This window comes from Pristiophorus japonicus, chromosome 17 (assembly GCF_044704955.1).
Source record: "Pristiophorus japonicus isolate sPriJap1 chromosome 17, sPriJap1.hap1, whole genome shotgun sequence".
NCBI lineage: Eukaryota > Metazoa > Chordata > Chondrichthyes > Pristiophoridae > Pristiophorus > Pristiophorus japonicus.
The window spans coordinates 46402203-46428696 of record NC_091993.1 but is presented as its reverse complement, the minus strand read 5'-3'; the positions used below and the strand labels follow the sequence as shown (position 1 = coordinate 46428696).

Here is a 26494-nt window from a genome sequence, read left to right as displayed (position 1 = left end):
ATGTAAACAGCTGGTGCCCCAGCACAGAACCTTGCGATACCCCACTAGTCACTGCCTGCCATTCTGAAAAGTACCCATTTACTCCTACTCTTTGCTTCCTGTCTGACAACCAGTTCTCAATCCACGTCAGCACACTAGCCCCAATCCCATGTGCTTTAACTTTGCACATTAATCTCTTGTGTGGAACCTTGTCGAAAGCCTTCTGAAAGTCCAAATATACCACATCAACTGGTTCTCCCTTGTCCACTTTACTGGAAACATCCTCAAAAAATTCCAGAAGGTTTGTCAAGCATGATTTCCCTTTCACAAATCCATGCTGACTTGGACCGATCATGTCACCATTTTCCAAATGCACTGCTATGACATCCTTAATAATTGATTCCATCATTTTACCCACTAGTGAGGTCAGGCTGACCGGTCTATAATTCCCTGTTTTCTCTCTCCCTCCTTTTTTAAAAGTGGGGTTACATTGGCTACCCTCCACTCGATAGGAACTGATCCAGAGTCAATGGAATGTTGGAAAATGACTGTCAATGCATCCGCTATTTCCAAGGCCACCTCCTTAAGTACTCTGGGATACAGTTCATCAGGCCCTGGAGATTTATCTGCCTTCAATCCCATCAATTTCCCCAACACAATTTCCCAACTGATAAAGATTTCCCTCAGTTCCTCCTCCTTACTAGACCCTCTGACCCCTTTTATATCCGGAAGGTTGTTGGTGTCCTCCTTAGTGAATACCGAACCAAAGTACTTGTTCAATTGGTCTGCCATTTCTTTGTTCCCTGTTATGACTTCCCCTGATTCTGACTGCAGGGGACCTACGTTTGTCTTTACTAACCTTTTTCTCTTTACATACCTATAGAAACTTTTGCAATCCGCCTTAATGTTCCCTGCAAGCTTCTTCTCGTACTCCATTTTCCCTGCCCTAATCAAACCCTTTGTCCTCCTCTGCTGAGTTCTAAATTTCTCCCAGTCCCCGGGTTCGCTGCTATTTCTGGCCAATTTGTATGCCACTTCCTTGGCTTTAATACTATCCCTGATTTCCCTTGATAGCCACGGTTGAGCCACCTTCCCTTTTTTATTTTTAGGCCAGACAGGAATGTACAATTGTTGTAGTTCATCCATGTGGTCTCTAAATGTCTGCCATTGCCCATCCACAGTCAACCCCTTAAGTGTCATTCGCCAATCTATCCTAGCCAATTCACGCCTCATACCTTCAAAGTTACCCTTCTTTAAGTTCTGGACCATGGTCTCTGAATTAACTATTTTATTCTCCATCCTAATGCAGAATTCCACCATATTATGGTCACTCTTCCCCAAGGGGCCTCGCACAATGAGATTGCTAATTAATCCTCTCTCATTACACAACACCCAGTCTAAGATGGCCTCCCCCCTAGTTGGTTCCTCGACATATTGGTCTAGAAAACCATCCCTTATGCACTCCAGGAAATCCTCCTCCACCGTATTGCTTCCAGTTTGGCTCGCCCAATCTATGTGCATATTAAAGTCACCCATTATAACTGCTGCACCTTTATTGCATGCACCCCTAATTTCCTGTTTGATACCCTCCCCAACATCACTACTACTGTTTGGAGGTCTGTACACAACTCCCACTTTGCCCTTTGGTGTTCTGCAGCTCTACCCATATAGATTCCACATCATCCAAGCTAATGTCTTTCCTAACTATTGCATTAATCTCCTCTTTAACCAGCAATGCTACCCCACCTCCTTTTCCTTTTATTCTATCCTTCCTGAATGTTGAATACCCCTGGATGTTGACCAGGGGTCCTGGTACTGAACCCTGAGTCAATGCTGTATCGATGCTGTTACTGTCCCTTTTATCCCATGGGCTTCAATTTTGCTAACACGGCAAATATGTGGCACTTTACCAACCGGCTTTAGAAAGTCCATATACATATCATCAATTACACTGCCCTCATCCACCCTCTCTGCTCCCTCATCAAAAAACTTAATCCAGTTAGTCAAACACGATTTGCCCTCAACAAATCCACGCTGGCTCTCCTTTACTAGTCCGACTTTGTCCAAGTGGCTGTTTATTTTCTCCCGGATTATTGTCTCTAAGTTTCCCCACCACCAGCGTTGGACTGTAATTGCCAGGTTTAACCTTCTCCCCTTTTTTGAACGAGTGTGTAACATTTGCAATCCTCCAGTCCTCTGCCAGTCCCCCCCACCCCCCGCCGCCCCCTGTATCTAAGGAGGATTGGAAGATTGTGGCCAGCACCTCTGCAATTTCTACCCTTGCTTCCCTCAGTAACCTAGGATGCATCCCATCTGGACCAGGAGACTTACCCACACTAAGTACTGCCAGTCTTTCTTGTACCTCCTCTCTATCTATTTTTATCTCATCCAGTATCCCGGCAACATCCTTCCCATAGCTTTGGCAAAGTCCTCTTCCTTGGTAAACACCGATGCAAAGTCCTCGTTTAGTACCTCAGCCTTGCCCTCTGCCTCCACCAACAGTTCATTTTGCGTCCTAATTGGCTCCACCGCCCCTCTGATAAACCTTTTACTGTTAACATGCCTATAGAAGCCCTTTGGATTCCCTTTTATGTTAGCCTCAATCTATTCTCATACGAGAATTCTCTTTGCCCCTCTTTTATTTCTCCTCTGGACATTTTATATTCAGCCCGATTCTCCCTTGTATTATCAAGCTGACATCTGTCCTACGCCCCCTTTTCCTGCTTCATCCCACTCTCTAACTCCTTCGTCACCCAGGGAGCTCTGACTTTGAACCCTCCCTTTCCCCCTTGTGAGAATGTACCTCGACTGTACCCCAACCATCTCCTCTTTAATGGCCGCCCATTGCTTTATTACATTTTTGCCTGCCAGTCTTTGACTCCAATTTAACCGGGCCAGATCCCTCCTCATTTTGCTGAAATTAGCACTCCTCCAGTTAAGTATTTTTATTTTCTATTGTTCCTTGTCCTTCTCATAACTAATCTAAACAATACTATGATTACTATTCCCAAGATACTCTCTGACTGCTCCACTTGACCCACTTTATTCCCCCGGACTAGATCCAGCAATGCTCCCTTCCTCGTTAGGCAGAAACTTACAGATCAAGAAAATTTTCCTGAACACACTTCAGAAATTCCTCCCCTTCTCTGCCCTTAACACAATCACTGCCCCATTCGATACTGGGGTAGTTAAAGTCTCCCATTGTCCTACTCTATAGTTCTTGCACCTCTCAGTATTTTCTTTGCAAATCTGCCCCTCCATCTCCTTCCCTCTATTTGGTGGCCTATAAAATAAACCAAGTAGCGCAATTTCTCCTTTATTGTTTCTTAAGAACATAAGAAATAGGAGCAGGAGTTGGCCATTTGGCCCCTTGAGCCTGCTCCGCCATTCAATAAGATCATGGCTGATCTGATCTTGGGCTCAGCTCTATTTCCCTGCCCGATCCCCATAACTCTTCACTCCCTTAATTCTAACCAAATAGATTCTGTCTTTGACCCCTCAATGACATTTTCTCTGTCTAGCATTAGTAATTTCCTTAATGAAAGCTGTTATATATGTAAACTTGTATATACTCTGTACAGCCACCAGAGGGCTCACCCCCTGGAGTCCCAAGGAATCCCATAATCCCTTGGGAGCACAGGTATTTAAGGAGGCCTCACAGGTTGGAGAGGTACTCTGGAGACCTGCAATAAAAGACGAAGATCACACTTTACTTTGAGCTCACAGTATCCAGTCAGACTCTTTCTTCATACATAACAAAAACTGCTACCCTTCCTCCTTTTTTCCTTCCCTATCTTCCCTGAATACCTTGTACCCAGGAATATTAAGCATCCAATTCCCCCCTTTGATGAGCCAGGTCTCAATTATCGCCACGACATCATATTCCCACATGTCTATTTGCGCCTGCAGCTCACCAACCTTACCAACCATACCAATGCAAGTTGTAGTTTTATCAGTGATCACTGAAAGTTGCCATTTTGCAGAACAAATATATGAAGAAAACATTTGTTTATATTGATGAACTATTTTTATTACTGGGTAGGAATCCTGCAGAGCAGGGTGAGGACATGAAAAAATAGCAACATCTAAAAAGCGTGGATAGAGAATTGAAAGACTAATTGTGAGCAATTCCTGTAGTGCTCAACAGACTGTGGCCGAGGAGTCCATCGAAGGACAGTGAATTGCACCAACTCACAAGGCAAATGTGATCGTGCAACGAAACCCTTGGAGGAGGAGGAGTGTGAGGACCACACCAACTGCTACGAGTGGCGAACAGGAGAGTGGTCAAAGGTGCGTAACTCCTTTCTTACCCGTTATTACCAGTGTGAGTTAACTTATCACCAGAGTAACCTTTGCCCTGCGTTTGTTAATGGTGCCCATTTTAATGTTGAATAAATTTGCTCTTTCAACTTCTGACAAACAGTAGGCACAGAAATAATGATGCTCTGCATTCCCCTTCATGTAAACCACATGAATATGCAATCCTTAGGGCAAGCACTTCATCCACAAGGGAAATACAAAGTAATATAAAATCGGGGTACTTGTGCATGAAACACAAAAGGATAGTACAGCAAGTGATCAGGAATGGTCTTTATTGCAAAGTGGATGGAGTATAAAAGCAGGGAAGTCTTACTACAGCTATATCAGGTATTGGTGAGGCCACACCTGGAATACTGCGTGCAGTTTTGGTTTTCATATTTACAAAAGGATATACTTGCTTTGGAAGCAGTTCAGAGAAGGTTCACTGGGTTGATTCCGGGGATGAGGGGGTTGACTTATGAGGAAAGGTTGAGTAGGTTGGGCCTCTACTCATTGGAATTCAGAAGAATGAGAGGTGATCTTATCGAAACGTACAAGATTATGAGGAGGCTTGAGAAGGTGGATGCAGTGAGGATGTTTCCACTGATGGGGGAGACTAGAACTAGAGGGCATAATCTTAGAATAAGAGGCTGCCCATTTAAAACAGAGATGAGGAGAAATTTCTTCTCTCAGAGGGTTGTAAATCTGTGGAATTCGCTGCCTCAGAGAGCTGTGGAAGCTGGGACATTGAATAAATTTAAGACAGAAATCGACAGTTTCTTAAATGATAAGAGGATAAGGGGTTATGGGGAGCGGGCAGGGAAGTGGAGCTGAGTCCATGATCAGATCAGCCATGATCTTATTAAATGGCGGAGCAGGCTCGAGGGGCCATATGGCCTACTCCTGCTCCAATTTCTTATGTTCTTATAAGTTAATTTGATTGCAATTCAGATGTATCTGTTCCATTGAGAAAATTACTCATCTCATTCCATGGATGGTAGGTTTCCATCCTTAAAGGAGATTAGTGAACCAGTTGTGTTTTTACAACAATCTGACAGCTTCATGGTGAGTTTACTGATGCCGGCTTTTTTATTTCCAATTTTTGTATTTAACTGAATTCAAATTCTCACAGTGCTATGCTGGGATTTGAACTCATAATCTCTGGATTATTAATCCAGTAACATACTCACTACACTACTGTGCCCTGGTATAAAATAATGTGCTTGAGCTAACACAGCAGGAAGACGATCTGGCAGTTTGGTGGATGGGTTATTGTAACTGTTCGCAGTCGCTTGGAAAGCAACTAAAATGGCGGGTTGTATAATGAGGGGGGGTGACATCTAAGTCAAAAAGTCAAGCTGACAGTGACGTTGTATCTGGCCTGGGTTAGGCTGCTTCTGGAGTACCACATCGAGTTTTGGTCTCCATTTAACCAGGAAAGCTGTATAAATAGAGGAGAGCTTCGAGATTGATTCCTGAACTTAAAGGCTGAGTTATGATGAAACTTTGTTCACCCTGGGACATTACCCTCAATGGTCTTCTCCTGCCCAAAACATGACAATTGCTACTATTTCAGTCTTTATAGAGTTAAGAATGGTTGAACGTAAGAAAGAATTTTGATGAAAGAAAGTTTTTCTGGAGGCTGTTGAGAGAAGATCTTTGGACGAGATCTGGGAGTTTTATTTGCGATCAGATGAATACTGATTCTATTCTATGTTCACGAGCTTGCCTCAGTGTGTGGCTCAGTGCAAAGAGCAGCCACGCCTTCATTTCTAACAGTGCAAGTTAAAAGTTGTTTGAACCTGCACGAGACGTCAAGAAACCGTGTCTACCAGGTACTGAGAGAAACTGGTTCCCACAGCAACCAGGAGTTGTTATAAACCGCAAGGGATATTGGTCCATCAATGCGCAGCTGGTGTGCAGCCACAAGAAGAGGTCCATGCAGATCTGTGCCAGATTCCCGGGAGCTGTCGTGATGCCTTCATACATTCCAGACCTGTTCATTCCAGGATGGAGACTTAAGGGCTGGCTGATAGAAAACATGGGAGGCCCCCTTCAAACCTGGCTCCCCCACCAACAAGGCCCGGGAGCGGCACAGCAAGAGCCACATGACCACCAGGCGTGTCATCGAGCGCGCCGAGGGAATGTTGGCGATGCGCTTCAGATGCTGAGATCGGTGTGGAGGCGGCCTTCAGTACTCGCCGGCGAGGGGGTCCAGAATGTTCGTGGCGTGCTGCGTCCTGCACAACATCGCACGGCAGAGAGGATCACAGGTGGATTACGATGAAAAGGCTCATCGCTCATCTTCAGGATGGAGGAGATAAAGGAGGAGGAGGAGAAGGAGGATGAAGATGGGATATCCATGGCCAGACCAGCCACTTACATTGCTGCCGGGGGTGCCCTAATATTGCGAAGGTTCACCTGGTATGAAACATAAGCAATAAAATCCTGCGGTCCGCTCCCACCCCGCCCTCCCTCCCCACCACCGCGCCCCCCCACACCTTGCACTAATCCTGCGGTCCGCTCCCCCCACCAGCACCCCCCAACCCCCATCTTGCATTAATCCTGCGGTCCACTCTCATCACCAGCCCCCCACCTTGCACTAAGCAGCCCTCCAACCACTCACCCAACCATTGCATGTCCGCCCAGTGGGCCCCGCCATGTATTGACATCCATCCTGAATCCAGTGAAAGGGCGAGGTGTCCCTCGGGACTCAGTGATGGGCACGATGTGGACGTGGTGCTAATCAATACATTCTATGTGGCATTTAACAAAAGGAAAGTAAACAACATTAACAATCTGTCAGGCACCCATGTGCGTACCCTCGGTGAATTACAATTTCCTGAACGTACGCTTCCTACTACTGCTACCTGGTGCATCCTGTGTGGATTCAGTAGAGGTAGAGACAGGCTGCTCGGGTGCCTGCTCCGACTGCTGAGTTGCTTTGGGCCGACAGCCTCTGAGTTTTGGAGCCCCTGAGAGCCCTGCCAAAGACTGCTCCACCTGCACCTGCGCAGGGCCAACTCGGCCATCGGGAGACGAGGCAGCGTGTTGGGTACTGACTGGGGGGGCAGTGGGTCGGGTACTGGCTGGGGGGGCAGGATGTTGGATACTGGCTGGGGGGGCAGCATGTCGGGTACTGGCTGGGAGGGGCCGCGTGTCGGGTACTGGCTGGGGGGGGCAGCGTGTCGGGTACTGGCTGGGGGGGGGCGCAGGTCGGGTACTGGCTGGGAGGGGCCGCGTGTCGGGTACTGGCTGGGGGGGGCAGCGTGTCGGGTACTGGCTGGGAGGGTGGGAGGGGCCGCAGGTCGGGTACTGGCTGGGGGGGACAGCGTGTCGGGTACTGGCTGGGAGGGTGGGAGGGGCCGCAGGTCGGGTACTGGCTGGGGGGGGGCAGCGTGTCGGGTACTGGCTGGGAGGGGCCGCAGGTCGGGTACTGGCTGGGGGGGGCAGCGTGTCGGGTACTGGCTGGGAGGAGCCGCAGGTCGGGTACTGGCTGGGGGGGGGCAGCGTGTCGGGTACTGGCTGGGAGGGGCCGCAGGTCGGGTACTGGCTGGGGGGGCAGCGTGTCGGGTACTGGCTGGGAGGAGCCGCAGGTCGGGTACTGGCTGGGGGGGGGCAGCATGTCGGGTACTGGCTGGGGGAGAAGGGGCAAGAGGTGAGCAGTGGGAGTGCTTTGAGAGCAGCCCCCACTTCCATGTCCCTTTTCGCCATCATCGGTCTCCTGGGCCTGCGCCACATCACTCCGACCACACTGCTGCACACCAGCTTGGTGGAGATCGGTGACGTGCTATAAAGCCATGAATAAGGTATCTGCCATCCCGATAAATCCCAGCTCGATGGAGGCGGCCTGTCTCTCTAGGGCAGACATTCTCGCAATTCCCTGCCGCACCAATCCACCATTGGTCGAGTTGGACTTCTCCACGTCTGATGCACTTTTAGCCTTCTCCTTCCCAACGATCATTCTGGGGTTCAGCATCTATGTCCCGTTGAGCAGAGCTTGGAGAGGATTGCACCCCTCGCCATGGACTCTCCACAGCTGTCCCCACCATCGTGTCTGTTCGTGTTCACTTGCGAGGTGTGACTCACCAGGTGAAATCCAGCTACCTGTCTAAGTGGACTCATCAAAGTGCGAGTATCTGCACTGATGGCTGGCTGAATGAGGATCTCATGGATGTCCTGCGACACTTGCTGTACATTTGAAGATCCTGTAAGACAATAGAAAGATATGATTTCATCGTGGCCAAGTCACAATCTGGCCAATCACCATATTCAGACTTCCCACAGTTCAGTCATTGATAAAATGAAGTCCACATATGTGTGTGCGATATATTTGTGATTCTGTCACCAGCTATCTGAGCTCCCTATCTCTCCATCTCCGACTGAGAGAGATGTAGATGTGCCACCTATCTCCAGGGCCTCCTCTGCATCAGTGACTATTAGTGATGGCCCACCTCCAGTCCTCTCCCTCTCCCCTTGCATTTTTCACACTCTTCTCCTACAAAGGGTGAAAAAACTAACCTGTGAGTGAGTGAGAGTCACAGTGATGGGCAAAATGTGGAAGTGGTGCTGATCAATACATTCCTGATGGATGTAGTGCATTCAGTGAGAGACACGCATGGCATTGCATAAAGATTGGGCTGAGTGTCAACGGTGGATGGATAAATGGGGAGGTGAGAAAGTGCACAGAATGTGAAAGCTGGGTGCCGCGGAGAGTTGAGTTGAGTGGGTGTGAGGCCTGTTGTGATGGACCATGCTTGGCGAGACAGAGTGAAAGCTGGGGGTGGGGGGGCAGGCGATTAAACCACAGGATGGAGGTGAATATGTACTCATTTTTCTTGACCTACTTAGCTCATTAAATCAATTTTTATGTTACACCCAAGGCCGGGACCCAGTGCTCCTGCTGCTCACCTCCTCAGCAGCCTCCAATCACACTTTCTTGGCGAGAGCAGCAGGTTCCCTCCCAGTGCTGGGGAAGGGTCTGTCCCTCCTGTTCCTGACCGCCCCCAGCAGTAACTTAGTGATGCATCATTGAATCTGGGTGCTGCCCTTGCTCTGTGTCCACCATTCATCCCAAACACCTCCAAAATCCATTTGTGGACAGACTGTCCCTTTAAATACAGCCGAAGGCCCGTCCTGTGAGAGCGCTTCCCGCCTGCTGCGCAGCTTGGCGAGGCGAGACCTGGGAGACAAAGTTAATTCGGTTGAGTAGAGCGCAGAATCCCACCAGCGCAGTTGACTTCCGGGTTTCCCCCACGCAATACACCCTCTCCCGCTCGGAAGCGTCTCCTGCTTAATATCGGGGCCGTGGTCTCTGGGAGACAAGGTTCCTTTAACAAGTGAACGAGATTCACGTCCTGTTCAAACCACTTAGCAAGTTAAAAAGCCCAAAGCATTAACGTTGTGAACGGGACTTTATATTGTGAGGATGATTGTCGAGACATTGACGGCAGACACTGAGCAGCTAGGCGTTGCGAATCCGTTGTATAATCCCTGCTGTTTCTTCACATATGCCAGTCACATTGTAAATTAATCCCCTGCCACATCTGAGTCCTTGCTAGTGAAAGCTCACGTACATTGTGCAAGGATATATCCGTCATTTCCCAGTAAGCCCATGTTATGGGAACCACAGGCAGAGGATTGGAGAGCAGCTGTTCCTCCAACGTGGATATTCTGCCACTCGATATTCCCCCTACTCTGGTTTAGCAGATTCAAATATACAATGCAGCAGAGAGAAGGAGATTTAAGATGACCGGTACAATTTATTGTTCCCTTGCAAACTATTTCATGATTATAATAAATTCTGTTGTATTTGCATTAAGTCACATGTGGTAGACAAGGCTTTTATTGGCTGAAACCTTGGAAAATATATATGCTGTGCAATTAACAACTATTCATAAATAATCGTCACCTTAGCTAGCCTTTCCTCAAAAGCTGTCAAACCAAAGGGAAAGTTTAAAGTCAAGAAATTAAATTAAAAACGACAAAATGAGGTGTGATTCTGCTTGAGACGGTGAGAATGTTTTCATTCAGGTCTACGAGTGGCATCATCGGAGACCGAGGCTTCTGGGAAAGGCCCTTCCGCTCACCGTGGAGTGAAGTAACTTACTTGTTGGGAACAAGATAACCGAAACAATACACTTCACTCCATCACCTGCCAGTCAGCAGCAATGGGAAACAGTATTCTCAGTTTTGTGGACAGTTCCGTATTGTATTCTGGGGATTAGAAGTGTCGGCTGAGAATGTGGGGAAAGATTTCAGGAACTCCACTCCCAGCGCAGGTCAGTCAGTCAGGCACAGAGGTCAGTCAGGCACAGAGATCAGTCAGTCAGTCACAGAGGTCAGTCAGTCAGTCAGAGTTCAGTCAGGCACAGAGGTCAGTCAGTCACAGAGATCAGTCAGTCACAGAGGTCAGTCAGTCACAGAGATCAGTCAGTCAGTCACAGAGGTCAGTCAGTCACAGAGATCAATCAGTCAGTCACAGAGGTCAGTCAGTCACAGAGATCAGTCAGTCAGTCACAGAGGTCAGTCAGTCAAAGAGATCAATCAGTCAGTCACAGAGGTCAGTCAGTCACAGAGATCAGTCAGTCAGTCACAGAGGTCAGTCAGTCACAGAGATCAATCAGTCAGTCACAGAGGTCAGTCAGTCACAGAGATCAGTCAGTCAGTCACAGAGGTCAGTCAGTCACAGAGATCAGTCAGTCAGTCACAGAGGTCAGTCAGTCACAGAGATCAATCAGTCAGTCACAGAGGTCAGTCAGTCAGAGTTCAGTCAGGCACAGAGGTCACAGCGTTCTATCATGAACACTGATTTACAGTGACTGAATGTGTAAAATTCCACTTGTATTAAATAGTATTTGGGGATTTTAACTGGTGCTTTGGATGTTGCATTAGTGTCCTTTGTATACTACATATACTCCTTTATCTGTACATGCAAATTGTTATGCCTTACAATTCTGAAAGTTGATGATACATAGCAAGGTGTACCAGTGAGAGGTGGGCACTGGGTACTGGTGGCGATGGGTTTAACAGCAGTGGGGGCACAGTCCTGGGAGGTGTGTTTGTGTTATTTGGGCTCATGATGTGGGCAATGCTGGCAAGATGACATTTATTACCCATTACCTCGTTACCCTGAAAACGCAGTGCTGAGCCTCCTCTTTGCTTCACAGTGACTGATTTTACAACTGAGTGACTTGCTGGGCCACAGGGCACTAAAGCCCAGCAGGTTGTGCAAGGCTGCAGTCACTTGTAGAGCAGAGTGGTTCCCAGGGGCAACCTCCCTTTCGCTCACGGACATTGGTGAACGACAATCCAGAAACTTTCACGGCCACTTTTTCTGAAGTTATCGCAAATTTATTGAATTCAACTTCACAACTTGCTATGGTGGGATTTGAACCCATGACCTCTGTGCTGTGAGACCAGCAAAGGGTTCTCAAAAGCCTGATCGTTGAGTTAATTATAAGTAATAGCACTTCTTGCTATTGAGGGAATGCAGCGAAGGTTCACCAGACTGATTCCGGGATGACAGGACTGACATATGAAGAAAGACTGGATCAACTAGACTTATATTCACTGGAATTTAGAAGAATGAGAGGGGGTCTCATAGAAACACATAAAATTCTGACGGGATTGGACAGGTTAGATGCAGGAAGAATGTTCCCGATATTGGGGAAGTCCAGAACCAGGGGTCACAATCTAAGGATAAGGGGTAAGCCATTTAGGACCGAGATGAGGAGAAACTTCTTCACTCAGAGAGTTGTGAGCATGTGGAATTCTCTACCGCAGAAAGTTGTTGAGGCCAGTTCGTTAGATATATTCAAAAGGGAGTTAGATGTGGCCCTTATGGCTAAAGGGACTAAGGGGTATGGAGAGAAGGCAGGAGTGGGGTACTGAAGTTGCATGATCAGCCATGATCATATTGAATGGTGGTGCAGGCTCGAAGGGCCAAATGGCCTATTCCTGCACCTATTTTCTATGTTTCTAAAGTAATGTATGACTACACTCTGGGAACATGAGCATGCGACAGAAAGCTACATGCTTATTTTAAGGCTAGATCCAACACTGTAACTATAATCATGTGCTCTTCTCTGGCACATGTTATGCCTTGCAAATATTTTCATAATTAGCCTTGTGTAGCATTTATTTATAGTGAAGCACAGTACTGACGATAGTTGATGTTACATAGGGCTTGGTCTTGTACCTTGGAGTGCTCTGAGTGATGCTTTTATGAGCTATCTTGGAAATAATGTGCTGTGTACTTTTTATTGGTCTATTAAGTGTATTTAATTATTGAATTAAACCAGTTACCTGGCACACAAATTAAACAGAACTCTTGTTTTTGGAGGAATAAATTTCAGTGAAATGTTCTTCAGGCTGCCAGATAAAAGAGCTCGAGTTCCTTAATTTGGTTTATAAATCGGCGTGGTACTTACAGCCAATCAGCAATAACACTGTGCATTTATATAGTGCCATTAATGTAGTAAAACGTCCCAAGGCGCTTCACAGGAACATAATCAGACAAAAATTTGACACCAAGCCACATAAGGAGATATTAGGACAGGTTGGTTAAAGAGGTTGGTTTTAAGGAGCATCTTAAAGGAGGAGAGACAGGCGGAGAGGTTTAGGGAGGGAATTCCAGAGCTTAGGGCCCAGGCAACTGAAGGCACGGCCGCCAATGGTGGAGCAACGAAAATCGGGGATATGCAAGAGGCCACTCAGGAGCACAGAGATCTCGGGGGGCTGGAGAGTGGTTACAGAGACAAGGAGGGGCGAAGCCATGGAAGGATGAAAATTTGAAAATTGAGATGTTTCTGGACTGGAAGCCAATGTAGGTCAGCGAGCACAGGGGTGATGGGTGAACGGGACTTGGTACGAATTCAGATGCGTTTATGGAGGAGCTCAAGTTTATGGAGGGTGGAAGATGGGAGGTCAGCCAAGAGAGCGGTGCAATAGTGGAGTCTGCAGGAAACAAAGGCTGGAATGAGGTTTCAGCAGCAGATGGGCTGAGGCAGGGACAATGTGATGGAGATGGAAGTAGGCAGTCTTGGTGATGGAGAGGATATAGGTCGGAAGCTCAGCTCAGGGTCAAATATAACGCCAAAGTTGCGAACAGCCCGGTTCAGCCTCAGACAGTAGCTAGGGAGAGGGACGGAGTCGATGGCTAGGGGACAGAGTTTGTAGGGGGGACTAAAGGCAATGGTTTCGGACTTCCCAATATCTAATTGGAGGAAATTTCTGCTCATTCAACACTGCATGTCAGATAAGCAAACAGAGGCAGGGGAGGGCTCGAGAGAAAGAGAGAGAGCGAGAGAGAGATGTGAGGCAGAGCTAAGTGTGTCGGTGTACATGTGGAACCTGGTGTTGTGTTTTTGGTTGTTGTCGCCAAGGGGCAGTGTGTAGATGAGAAATAAACAGGGGCCAAGGATAGATTCTTGGGCAACTCCAGAAGTAACGGTGCAGGAGAGGGAAGAGAAACCATTGCAGGCGATTCTCTGGCTACGATTAGATAGATATGAATGGAACCAGATGAGGTAAGTCCCGCCTCGCTGGACAAAGGAGGCGAGGTGTTGGAGGAAGAGGGTGTCAAAGGCTGCAGGCAGGGTGAGGAGTGTTAGTTTGCCACGGCCACAGTCACAGGATGTAATTTGTGACTTTGATAAGGGCCGTTTCAGGGCTGCGGCAGGGGCTGAAACCTGATTGGAGGGATTCAAACATGGAGCTGTGGCAAATCTGGGCATGGATTTGGGAGGTAACAATACATTCAAGGAAAGGGAGGTTGCAGATGGGGTGGTAGTTTGCAAGAACGGAGGAATCAAGGGTGGGTTTGGGTTTTTTGAGGAGAGGGTGATGACAACAGATTTGAAGGGGAGAGGGGCAGTAGTATTACATGGTATTTACAGCACAGAAACAGGCCATTCATCCCGACTGGTCCATGCTGATGTTCATACTCCACACCAGCCTCCTCCCCTCCTTCATCTCACCCTATCATCATATCCTTCTATTCCTTTCTCCCACGTGTGTTTACCCAGCTCCCCCTTAAATGCATCGATACTATTCGCCTCAACCACTCCCTGTGGCAGCGAGTTCCACATTCTAACCACTCTCTGGGTAAAGACGTTTCTCCTGAATTCCCTGTTGGATTTATTAGTGTATCTTATATTTATGGCCTCTAGTTCTGGACTCCCCCACAAATGGAAACGTCTTCTCCATGTCTACCCTATCAAATCCTTTTATAATCTTAAAGACCTCTATTCAGAATTCAGAATTGAAGTGCTTGACTGGCCAATAATTCTTTTGCTTGCTCTTTCTACATATTCAATACCTCACAATTGTGTTCATAATCCTCCAGCGACATCAATTGTGCTATCATTCCACCCAACTAAACACACTGGAACCAGTTGTGAAAGATCAGTGCCAACAATTGTAAACTTGTGGGAGATTAACCGCGTAAAAAGCACTGAAGTATCTGTAATGTGGACCCTGGCAGGTTGTACTCCTGAAAGTCGTGGGTTCAAGTCCCGCTCCAGGGACTTGAGCACATAAATCCAGGCTGACACTCAGTGCAGTGCTGAGGGAATGCTGCACTGTCGGAGGTGCCCTCTTTCAGATGAAACGTTAAACCGAGGCTCCGTCTGCTCTCTCGGGTGTCTGTAAAAGATCCCACGGCACTCTTTCGAAGAAGAGCAGAGAAGTTATCCCCGGTGTCCTGGGGCCAATATTTATCCCTCAATCAACATAACAAAAACAGATTATCAGGTCATTATCACTTTGCTGTTTATGGGAGCTTGCTGTGCGCAAATTGGCTGCCGCGTTTCCCACATTTATCATCATCATCATCATCATCATAGGCAGTCCTTCGGAATCGAGGAAGTCTTGCTTCCACTCCCAAAGTGAGTTCTTTGGTGACTGAACAGTCTAATACGAGAGCCACAGACTCTGTTATAGGTGGGACAGACATTCGTCGAGGGAAGCGGTGGGTGGGGCTGGTCTGCCATGCGCTCTTTCCGCTGTCTGGGCTTGACCTCTTTGCGTTGAGACTTGAAGAGCTCAATGCCCTCCCGGATGCACTTCCTCCACCTCGGGCGGTCTTCGGCCAGGGTCTCCCAGGTGTCAGTGGTGATGTCGCACTTTACCAGGGAGGCTTTGAGGGTGTCCTTGTGACGCTTCCGCTGCCCAACTTTGGCTCGTTTACCATGAAAGAGCCCGCGTAGAGCATTTGCTTTGGGAGTCTCGTATCTGGCATGCGGACTATGTGGCCTGCCCAGCGAAGCTGATCGAGTGTGGTCAGTGCTTCAAAATTGGGGATGTCAGCCTGGCCGAGGACACTGATGTTGGTGCGCCTGTTTTCCCAAGGGATTTGCAGGATCTTGTGGAGACATCGTTGGTGATATATCTCCAGCGACTTGAGGTGCCTTCTATACATCGTCCATACCTCAGATCCATATAGGAGGGCGGGTATTACTACAACCCTGTAGACCATGAGCTTGGTGGTAGATTTGAGGGTCTGGTCTTCAAACACTCTTTTCCTCAGACGGCCGAAGGCTGCACTGGCGCACTGGAGGCGATGTTGAATCTCCGCATCAATGTCTGCCTTTGTTGATAAGAGGCTCCCGAGGTATGGGAAATGGTCCACGTTGTCGAGGGCCACGCCGTGAATCTTGATGATTGGAGGGCAGTGGTGTGCGGCGGGACAGTGGGAAGCTGTTTAACCTACGCTGCCTCCAGGCCAGGTCCAAGATCACCCCAATCTCTGTCGTTGAGCTGCAGCATGCATCTGCGCACATTCTGAGGCTGAATTCCAGGATATAGTCAATGTATTCACTGAGGCATATGAAAGCATGGGCCTTACGCTTAGCATCCATAAGACAAAGGTCCCACATTACAACAGTGACTACACTCCAAAAGTAATTCATTGGCTGTAAAACGCTTTGAGACGTCCAGTGGTTGTGAAAGGCGCTATATAAATCCAAGTCTTTCTTTTTGAATCATAGAAATCTAGAAGTGGGTGCAAGGCAGTTTCAGAGTAGGAATCGCAGGATAGTGCAGATGAATACGTGGCTTGAGCAGTGGGGCAGCAGGGAGGGATTCAAATTCCTGGGGCATTGGAACCGGTTCTGGGGGAGGTGGGACCAGTATAAACCGGACGGTCTGCACCTAGGCAGGACCAGAACCAATGTCCTAGGGGGAGTGTTTGCGAGTGCTGTTGGGGAGGAGTTAAACTAATATGGCAGGTGGATGGGAACCAATGCAGGGAGACAGATGGAAACAGAATGGAGACAGAAGCAAAAGACAGAAATGAGATGAGTAAAAGTGGAGGGCAGAGAAACCCAAGGCAAAAAACAAAAAGGGCCACTGTACAGCAAAATTCTAAAGGGTCAAAGTGTAATAAAAAGGCAAGCCTGAAAGCTCGGTGCCTCAATGCGAGGAGTATTCGGAACCCAGGAGAGGGCTCTGAGCTAGTTAGAGTGGGTGAGAGCGCAGATGAACATGACCCCAAGAAAGAATGCAAAAGGCAGGAGGCAACAGAGCAGAGTAGCACTGGGGTAAGTGTAAACCACAAGGTGATAGGAAGGGACAATATGTGAATATAAAGGGGCTGCAGGAGGGGTCAAAACTAAAAATCATGGTTTAAAAACTAGTATTAAAACACTCTACCTAAACGCACGCAGCATTCGAAATAAAGTAAATGAGTTGACGGCACAAATCATTACAAATGGGTATGATTTGGTGGCCATTACAGAAACGTGGTTGCAGGGTGGCCAAGACTGGGAATTAAACATACAGGGGTATCTGACAATTCGGAAGGATAGATAAGAAAGGAAAGGAGGTGGGGTAGCTCTGTTAATAAAGGATAATATCAGGGCAGTTGTGAGAGATGATATTGGCTCTAATGAACAAAATGTTGAAACATTGTGGGTGGAGATTAGAGATAGTAAGGGGAAAAAGTCACTGGTGGGTGTAGTTTATAGGCCCCCAAATAATAACTTCACGGTGGGGCGGACAATAATCAAGGGAATAATGGAGGCATGCGAAAAAGGAACAGCAGTAATCATGGGGGATTTTAACCTACATATCGATTGGTCAAATCAAATCGCACGGGGTAGCCTGGAGGAGGAATTCATAGAATGCATTCGGGATTGTTTCTTAGAACAGTATGTTACAGAACCTACAAGGGAGCAAGCTATCTTAGATCTGGTCCTGTGTAATGAGACAGGAATAATAAACAATCTCCGAGTAAAAGATCCTCTCGGAATGAGTGATCACAGTATGGTTGAATTTGTAATACAGATTGAGGGTGAGGAAGTAGTGTCTCAAACGAGCGTACTATGCTTAAACAAAGGGGACTACAGTGGGATGAGGGCAAAGTTAGCTAAAGTAGACTGGGAACACAGACTAAACGGTGGCACAATTGAGGAACAGTGGAGGACTATTAAGGAGCTCTTTCATAGTGCTCACCAAAAATATATTCCAGTGAAAAAGAAGGGTGGTAAGAGAAGGGATAAACAGCCGTGGATAACCAAGAAAATAAAGGAGAGTATCAAATCAAAGACCAATGCGTATAAGGTGGCCAAGGTTAGTGGGAAACTAGAGGATTGGGAAAATTTTAAACGACAGGAAAGAATGACGAAGAAAGCAATAAAGAAAGGAAAGATAGATTACGAAAGTAAACTTGCGCAAAACATAAAAACAGATAGTAAAAGCTTTTACTGATATATAAAACGGAAGAGAGTGACTAAGTTGGTCCCTAAGAAGATGAGAAGGGTGATTTAATAATGGGAAATGTGGAAATGGCTGAGACCTCAAACAATTATTTTGCTTCGGTCTTCACAGTGGAAGACACAAAAACCATGCCAAAAATTGCTGGTCACGGGAATGTGGGAAGGGAGGACCTTGAGACAATCACTATCACTAGGGAGGTAGTGCTGGGCAGGCTAATGGGACTCAAAGTAGACAAGTCCCCTGGTCCTGATGAAATGCATCCCAGGGTATTAAAAGAGATGGCGGAAGTTATAGCAGATGCATTCGTTATAATCTACCAAAATTCTCTGGACTCTGGGGAGGTACCAGCGGATTGGAAAGCAGCTAATGTAACGCCTCTGTTTAAAAAAGGGGGCAGACAAAAGGCAGGTAATTATAGGCCGGTTAGTTTAACATCTGTAGTGGGGAAAATGCTTGAAACTATCATTAAGGAAGAAATAGCGGGACATCTAGATAGGAATAGTGCAAGCAAGCAACCGCAACATGGATTCATGAAGGGGAAATCATGTTTAACTAATTTACTGGAATTCTTTGAGGATATAACGAGCATGGTGGATCGAGGTGTACCGATGGATGTGGTGTATTTAGATTTCCAAAAGGCATTCGATAAGGTGCCACACAAAAGGTTACTGCAGAAGATAAAGGTACGCGGAGTCAGAGGAAATGTATTAGCATGGACTGAGAATTGGCTGGCTAACAGAAAGCAGAGAGTAGGGATAAATGGGTCCTTTTCGGGTTGGAAATCGGTGGTTAGTGGTGTGCCACAGGGATCGGTGCTGGGACCACAACTGTTTACAATATACATAGATGACCTGGAAGAGGGGACAGAGTGTAGTGTAACAAAATTTGCAGATGACACAAAGATTAGTGGGAAAGCGGGTTGTGTAGAGGACACAGAGAGGCTGCAAAGAGATTTAGATTGGTTAAGCGAATGGGCTAAGGTTTGGCAGATGGAATACAATGTCGGAAAATGTGAGGTCATCCACCTTGGAAAAAAAAACAGTAAAAGGAAATATTATTTGAATGGGGAGAAATTACAACATGCTGAGGTGCAGAGGGACCTGGGGGTCCTTGTGCATGAAACTCTTTGTGCATGAATCCCAAAAAGTTAGTTTGCAGGTGCAGCAGGTAATCAGGAAGGCGAATGGAATGTTGGCCTTCATTGCGAGAGGGATGGAGTACAAAAGCAGGGAGGTCCTGCTGCAACTGTACAGGGTATTGGTGAGGCTGCACCTGAAGTACTGCGTGCAGTTTTGGTCACCTTACTTAAGGAAGGATATACTAGCTTTGGAGGGGGTACAGAGACGATTCACTAGGCTGATTCTGGAGATGAGGGGGTTACCTTATGATGATAGATTGAGTAGACTGGGTCTTTACTCGTTGGAGTTCAGAAGGATGAGGGGTGATCTTATCGAAATATTTAAAATAACGAAAGAGATGGACAAGATAGAGTCAGAGAGGTTGTTTCCACTGGTCGGGGAGACTAGAACTAGGGGGCACAGCCTCAAAATATGGGGGAGCCAATTTAAAACCGAGTTGAGAAGGAATTTCTTCTCCCAGAGGGTTGTGAATCTGTGGAATTCTCTGCCCAAGGAAGCAGTTGAGGCTAGCTCATTGAATGTATTCAAGTCACAGATAGATAGATTTTTAACGAATAAGGGAATTAACGGTTATGGGGAGCGGGCGGGTAAGTGGAGCTGAATCCACGGCCAGATCAGCCATGATCTTATTGAATGGCGGAGCAGGCTCGAGGGGCTAGATGGCCTACTCCTGTTCCTAATTCTTATGTTCTTATGTTCTTATGTTTATACAGCTGGATCCGAAAACTTAGCTTTGAATTTAATGCCCTGTGCAGCACTGCAACATTAAATAAAACGCCTGAAAAATGAAAAGTATTTACTGAGATTAACATAAATAAATCTGATCTGTGCAATTAGAAATTCATGCTGTGGTAGACTTAGTGCTGACTTAATCATTTATTAAAGGGATTCACACTCAGTCAGCTGTCCCTCAAGGCAGATTACCAGGTGGGTGAAGAACAAATATTCTTCCTCGTTCATTTATCCGCCACAAACAAATTTGAAGGATTATTTAAATAAGAGGAAATCATGGGGCACTCACCCCATAAGAATTTTAGAGCCACACTTGCTCAAAAGCACAATCAATTACACCACTTTTGCTCATTGCAACTCGTACAGTCTCCTTCAGTTGTTGCCCGATACCTGTCAGCTGGCTTGCTATCAGCCCCAGGCACTGCCTACCTTCAGCCAGTCTGGATCTGGACTGTGTCTGCTGGTACCAGGATTTGAGCTGCAGAGCCACTGACCAGCTCAACCCAACCACCTTCACTGGGCTTCAGTGTCCCACAAGTTATTGGTTGAGATAGTCCATTGTCTCTTGTCAATTTTCACTTCTTCAATGATGCATGTGTACATTGGCCAGTGTAGCTCCTGTCTCTCCTCAGGTGTCATGTCAGAGAAGGGGACTCTTCTCAGGTATTGTAACAGAGCAGGACTCCACTCAGGTGGTGGCTACAGGGTTGCTACAGTTCTTCAAAAGGGAACCTGACATGTTCATGCAGAGTTATGGGGTACTATAGTGTGCTTGGGCCTTGCTTCACTTTGTTTCTCTTTGTTTTTCCCAAATTGACCACTATTTTTTTCTATGTTTTGCACGTTTGAAGGGCATGTGGACAGTGTATAAGGTGTCACCGTTGTGTGGATGGGGCGGTTTGACAGATCTGATGGTCTTTTCTCACTGATCTCTTGTGTTAAGTATGTTATGTGTCAGTTGCAGTGCTATTCCACGTAGTTTTGCCTCTCAGAGGTCGTGAGCTGCCAGCCATGATTGTAGCCCAGCTGAATTTGATTTCACATATTAACTTTGTGGTCCCGAGTGTAAATAATGCCACCTAGTGGACTACTGGTGTACTGCAACTACTGATGTAAATAATAAAAGATCATGTGGTAAGGACACATGATGACAGTTTCTCTGCAAGAGCCATCTTGTGCAGAATGTGTTTGTTAGTGATGTCGTAAGAATATATCACACCGAAGACTCTACTACAGTTGCTACAGAAAGTTCCATCACAGGGGGCCAATAAATTGTCCCATTGACTTGTCACATCAGTTGCAAATAGAGCATCATGTTTACTATGTGGCTTCTCCCTACATGTCTCATTTCAAGCAGTTTCAGAACTCTCAACAGTTATTTGTTTCTATTGGTTCAAAGATTCCAGACATATGGATGAGCATTGCTCCGATGCCAGACCCAGCCAACATCAGTCTTTACAATAGAGGACACTAACAATATTCTGACAGTGGATAGTCTAGGGGCTATAGGGAAGGAGGAACTTAACACAATCACAATCACTAAGGAGGTGGTACTCAGTAATATAATGGGACTAAAGGCAGATACATCCCCTGGACCTGAAGGCTTGCATTCTAGGGTATTTAGTGGCAGGGATTGTGGATGCATTGGTTGTAATTTACCAAAATTCCCTGGATTCTGGGGAGGTCCCATGCAGATTGGAAAACTGCAAATGTAATGCCCCTATTTAAAAAAGGAGGCAGACAAAAAGCAGGAAATTGTAGACCAGTTAGCCTAACATCTGTGGTTGGGAAAATGTTGGAGTCCATTATTAAAGAAGCAGTAGCAGGACATTTGGAAAAGCAAAATTTGGTCAGGCAGAGTCAGCATGGATTTATGAAAGGGAAGTCATGTTTGACAAATTTGCTGCACTTCTTTGAGGATGTAATGAACAGGGTGGATAAAGGGGAACCAGTGGATGTGGTGTATTTGGATTTCCAGAAGGCATTTGGCAAGGTGCCACATAAAAGGTTACTGCACAAGAAAGGTTCACTGGGTTGGGGGTAATATATTAGCATGGATAGAGGATTGGCTAACTAACAGAAAACAGAGAGTCGGGATAAATGGTTCATTCTCTGGTTGGAAACCAGTAACTAGTGGGGTGCCGCAGGGATCAGTGCTGAGACCCCAACTATTTACAATCTATATTAACAACTTGGAAGAAGGGACTGAGTGTAACATTGCCAAGTTTGCTGATGATACAAAGATGAGAGGAAAAGCAATGTGTGAGGAGGACACAAAAAATCTGCAAAAGGACATAGACAGGCTAAGTGAGTGGGCAAAAATTTGGCAGATGGAGTATAATGTTGGAAAGTGTGAGGTCGTGCACTTTGGCAGAAAAAAATCAAAGAGCAAGTTATTATTTAAATGGAGAAAGATTGCAAAGTGCCACAGTACAGCGGGACCTGGGTTCTTATACATGAAACACAAAAGGATAGTATGCAGGTACAGCAAGTGATCAGGAAGGCCAATGGTATCTTGGCCTTTATTGCAAAGGGGATGGAGTATAAAAGCAGGGAAGTCTTACTACAATTGTATAAGGTATTGGTGAGGCCACACCTAGAATACTGCGTGCAGTTTTGGTTTCCATATTTACGAAGGGATATACTTGCTTTGGAGGCAGTTCAGAGAAGGTTCACTAAGTTGATTCCGGGGATGAGGGGGTTGACTTTTGAGGAAAGGTTGAGTAGGTTGGGCCTCTACTCATTGGAATTCAGAAGAATGAGAGGTGATCTTATCGAAACGTATAAGATTATGAGGGGGCTTGACAAGGTGGATGTAGAGAGGATGTTTCCACTGATGGGGGAGACTAGAACTAGGGGGCCGCCCATTTAAAACAGAGATGAGGAGAAATTTCTTCTCTCAGAGGGTTGTAAATCTGTGGAATTCACTGCCTCAGATAGATGTGGAAGCTGGGTCATTGAATAAATTTAAGGCAGAAATAGACAGTTTCTTAAAATTTAAGGGATTATGGAGAACAGGCAGGGAAGTGGAGCTGAGTCCATGATCAGATCAGCCATGATCTTATTGAATGGCGGAGCAGGCTCGAGGGGCCGTATGGCCTACTCCTGTTCCTATTTCTTATGTTCTTATCCAGCCTTGCACTGACAAGTGGCAGGTAACAGTTGCACCCCGTCAGTGTCAGGCAATGATCACCTTCAGCAAGAAAAGGCCCAACCACCATACCCAGACCTTCAATGGCACCACCATTGCCAGATTCTCCATCATCAACATACCTGGGACCACCAGTCCTGGCCCACAAAGGAAAGCTTTCCACTGACCATGGACGATCTCTAGACCTTCCGGATAGCTCCCGACCTGTTTTCAGCTGTCGAGAAAAGCGCAAATGTTCCCTACTCAGGCCCCCGATAAAATGTAACCGTGGTCCCATTGACAACATAGGGCCACAATATCCGCCTGCCAAATCCTGCAGGTTCAAATTGTCAATATCGAGAGCGGGTCGAGTTACCATCGGGTAAGTAACTCTCTCGTTTAAAGCTGGCTGGCTGCCCACTTTCCACTGGGGGATAGGGTTGAAATCGAGCTGTGCGATGTACCTGGAAATTGTAGACCAGTAAGTGAAGACTTGGGAAAGTATAACTCAATAAAGGGTAGTCAGCGGGGATTCTAGAAGGACATCACATTCGACTAACCTGATATGGAGTTGAATTTTCGATAGCTTTGGACAAGGTTTCACATTGGTGATCAATATTCTGTGGTGAGTCACAGAACAAGTAAAATTATGGCATAGAATGGAAAATACATTAACGTGCAGCAAAGGGAAGCCTTAAATGGAAATCTTTCAGGCTGGAAAGAGATTATTACTGGGGTCAGACTTAGCACCTTTTAATATACTTGTTCAGTTCGTCACTTTTAAATGACTTGGACACATATATAATTGTAGTAGAATCTCCAGACCAAAGCGGTATGAGATGACCCACCTGAGAGGGTCCCACCAGGCTCGGCACTGAAATCACTTTACAAAGGGGGACCTCAGGCACCTGGGCCAGTAGGCGACAGATGCAGTTCAATGCGGAAATGGAAAATAATTAGCAAGAAACCAAAAGAGTGAACAGGTGCTAAATGAAAATCACAAAAAAGGTGCAGAGTTACATCAGCAGCGGGACAGAGAACAAATCTAACGCTGTATTGTTGATGTACATTGTGGGGTGCAGGCACGGTGCGGGCAGATTGTGCGTCCCTCAACCTGCCCACACGCCACAATCTCCCCGCTCCCCACAATCTCCCCGCTCCCCACAATCTCCCCGCTCCCCACAATCTCCCCGCTCCCCACAATCTCCCCGCTCCACACTCTCCCCGCTCCCCACAATCTCCCCGCTCCCCACAATCTCCCCGCTCCCCACACTCTCCCCGTGCCCCACAACTCCCCGTTCCCCACAATCTCCCCGCTCCCCACAATCGCCCCGCTCCCCACAATCTCCCCGCTCGCCACACTCTCCCCGTGCCCCACAATCTCCCCGCGCCTCACACTCTCCCCGCTCCCCACACTCTCCCCGCTCCCCACACTCTCCCCGCGCCCCACAGTCTCACCACTCCCCACAATCTCCCCGCTCCCCACAATCTCCCCGCTCCCCACACTCTCCTCGCTCCCCACAATCTCTCCGCTCCCCACACTCTGCCCGCTCCCCACACTCTCCCCGCTCCCCACACTCTCCCCGCGCGCCATGCTGTCCCCGCGCCCCACACTCTCCCCGCTCCCCACACTCTCCCTGCGCCCCACACTCTCCGTGCGCCCCACGCTCTCCCCGCTCCCCACACTCTCCCCGCTCCCCACACTCTCCCTGCGCCCCACAATCTCCCCGCCCCCCACACTTCGCCCGCGCCCCACAATCTCCCCATGCCCCACAATCTCCCCGCGCCCCACAATCTCCCCGCTCCCCACACTCTCCCACTCCCCACACTCCGCACCCCACAATCTCCGCGCTCCCCACAATCTCCCCGCTCCCCACAATCTCCCCGCTCCCCACAATCTCCCCGCTCCCCACAATCTCCCCGTTCCCCACAATCTCCCCGCTCCCCACAATCTCCCCGCTCCCCACAATCTCCCCGTTCCCCACAATCTCCCCGTTCCCCACACTCTCCCCGCGCCCCACACTCTTCCCACAACCCACAATCTCCCCGCTCCCCATACTCTCCCCGCTCCCCATAATCTGCCCGCACCCCACAATCTCTCCGCACCCCACAATCTGCCGCACCCCACAATATCTCCCCGCACCCCACAATCTGCCCACACCCCACAATCTCTCCGCACCCCACAATATCCCCACACTCCACAATCTCCCCGTACCGTCTCCGCACCCCACAATCTCCCTGCTCCCCACAATCTCCCTGCTCCCCACAATCTCCCCGCTCCCCACACTCTCCTTGCTCCCCACAATCTCCCTGCTCCACACAATCTCCCTGCTCCCCACAATCTCCCCGCTCCCCACAATCTCCCCGCTCCCCACAATCTCCCCGCTCCCCACACTCTCCCACTCCCCACACTCCGCACCCCACAATCTCCGCGCTCCCCACAATCTCCCCGCTCCCCACAATCTCCCCGTTCCCCACAATCTCCCCGCTCCCCACAATCTCCCCGCTCCCCACAATCTCCCCGTTCCCCACAATCTCCCCGCTCCCCACAATCTCCCCGCTCCCCACACTCTTCCCACACCCCACAATCTCCCCGCTCCCCACAATCTCCCCGCTCCCCACAATCTCCCCGTTCCCCACAATCTCCCTGTTCCCCACAATCTCCCCGCTCCCCACAATCTCCCCACTCTCCACAATCTCCCCGTTCCCCACAATCTCCCCGCTCCCCACACTCTCCCCGCGCCCCACACTCTTCCCACACCCCACAATCTCCCCGCTCCCCACACTCTCCCCGCTCCCCATAATCTGCCCGCACCCCACAATCTCTCCGCACCCCACAATCTGCCGCACCCCACAATATCTCCACTCCCCACAATCTCCCCGCACCCCACAATCTGCCCACACCCCACAATCTCTCCACACCCCACAATATCCCCACACTCCACAATCTCCCCGTACCGTCTCCGCACCCCACAATCTCCCTGCTCCCCACAATCTCCCTGCTCCCCACAATCTCCCCGCTCCCCACACTCTCCCCGCGCCCCACAATCTCCTTGCTCCCCACAATCTCCCTGCTCCCCACAATCTCCCTGCTCCCCACAATCTCCCCGCTCCCCACAATCTCCCCGCTCCCCACACTCTCCCCGCGCCCCACAATCTCCTTGCTCCCCACAATCTCCCTGCTCCCCACAATCTCCCTGCTCCCCACAATCTCCCTGCTCCCCACAATCTCCCCGCTCCCCACAATCTCCCCACTCCCCACAATCTCCCCGCTCCCCACAATCTCCCCGCTCCCCACAATCTCCCCGCTCCCCACACTCTCCCCGCGCCCCACACTCTCCCCGCGCCCCACACTCTTCCCACACCCCACAATCTCCCCGCTCCCCACACTCTCCCCGCCCCCCATAATCTGCCCGCACCCCACAATCTCTCCGCACCCCACAATCTGCCGCACCCCACAATATCTCCATTCCCCACAATCTCCCAGCACCCCACA

General features: G+C 48.3%; 1 protein-coding gene across 2 annotated transcripts in view; it reads left to right on the top strand.

The window, feature by feature from the left end:
* The window catches only part of adamts17 (ADAM metallopeptidase with thrombospondin type 1 motif, 17), an 823747-nt gene that overhangs the window by 599178 nt on the left and 198075 nt on the right, over nucleotides 1-26494 (top strand). For both annotated transcript variants that reach the window (XR_011587458.1, XM_070858706.1), the window contains exon 20: nucleotides 4117-4269. Coding sequence is in view for 1 of the 2 variants with exons in the window: in XM_070858706.1 (XP_070714807.1) it covers nucleotides 4117-4269 (153 nt within the window). In the remaining variant the exon portion in view is untranslated. The remainder of the gene's footprint in view (nucleotides 1-4116; nucleotides 4270-26494) is intronic.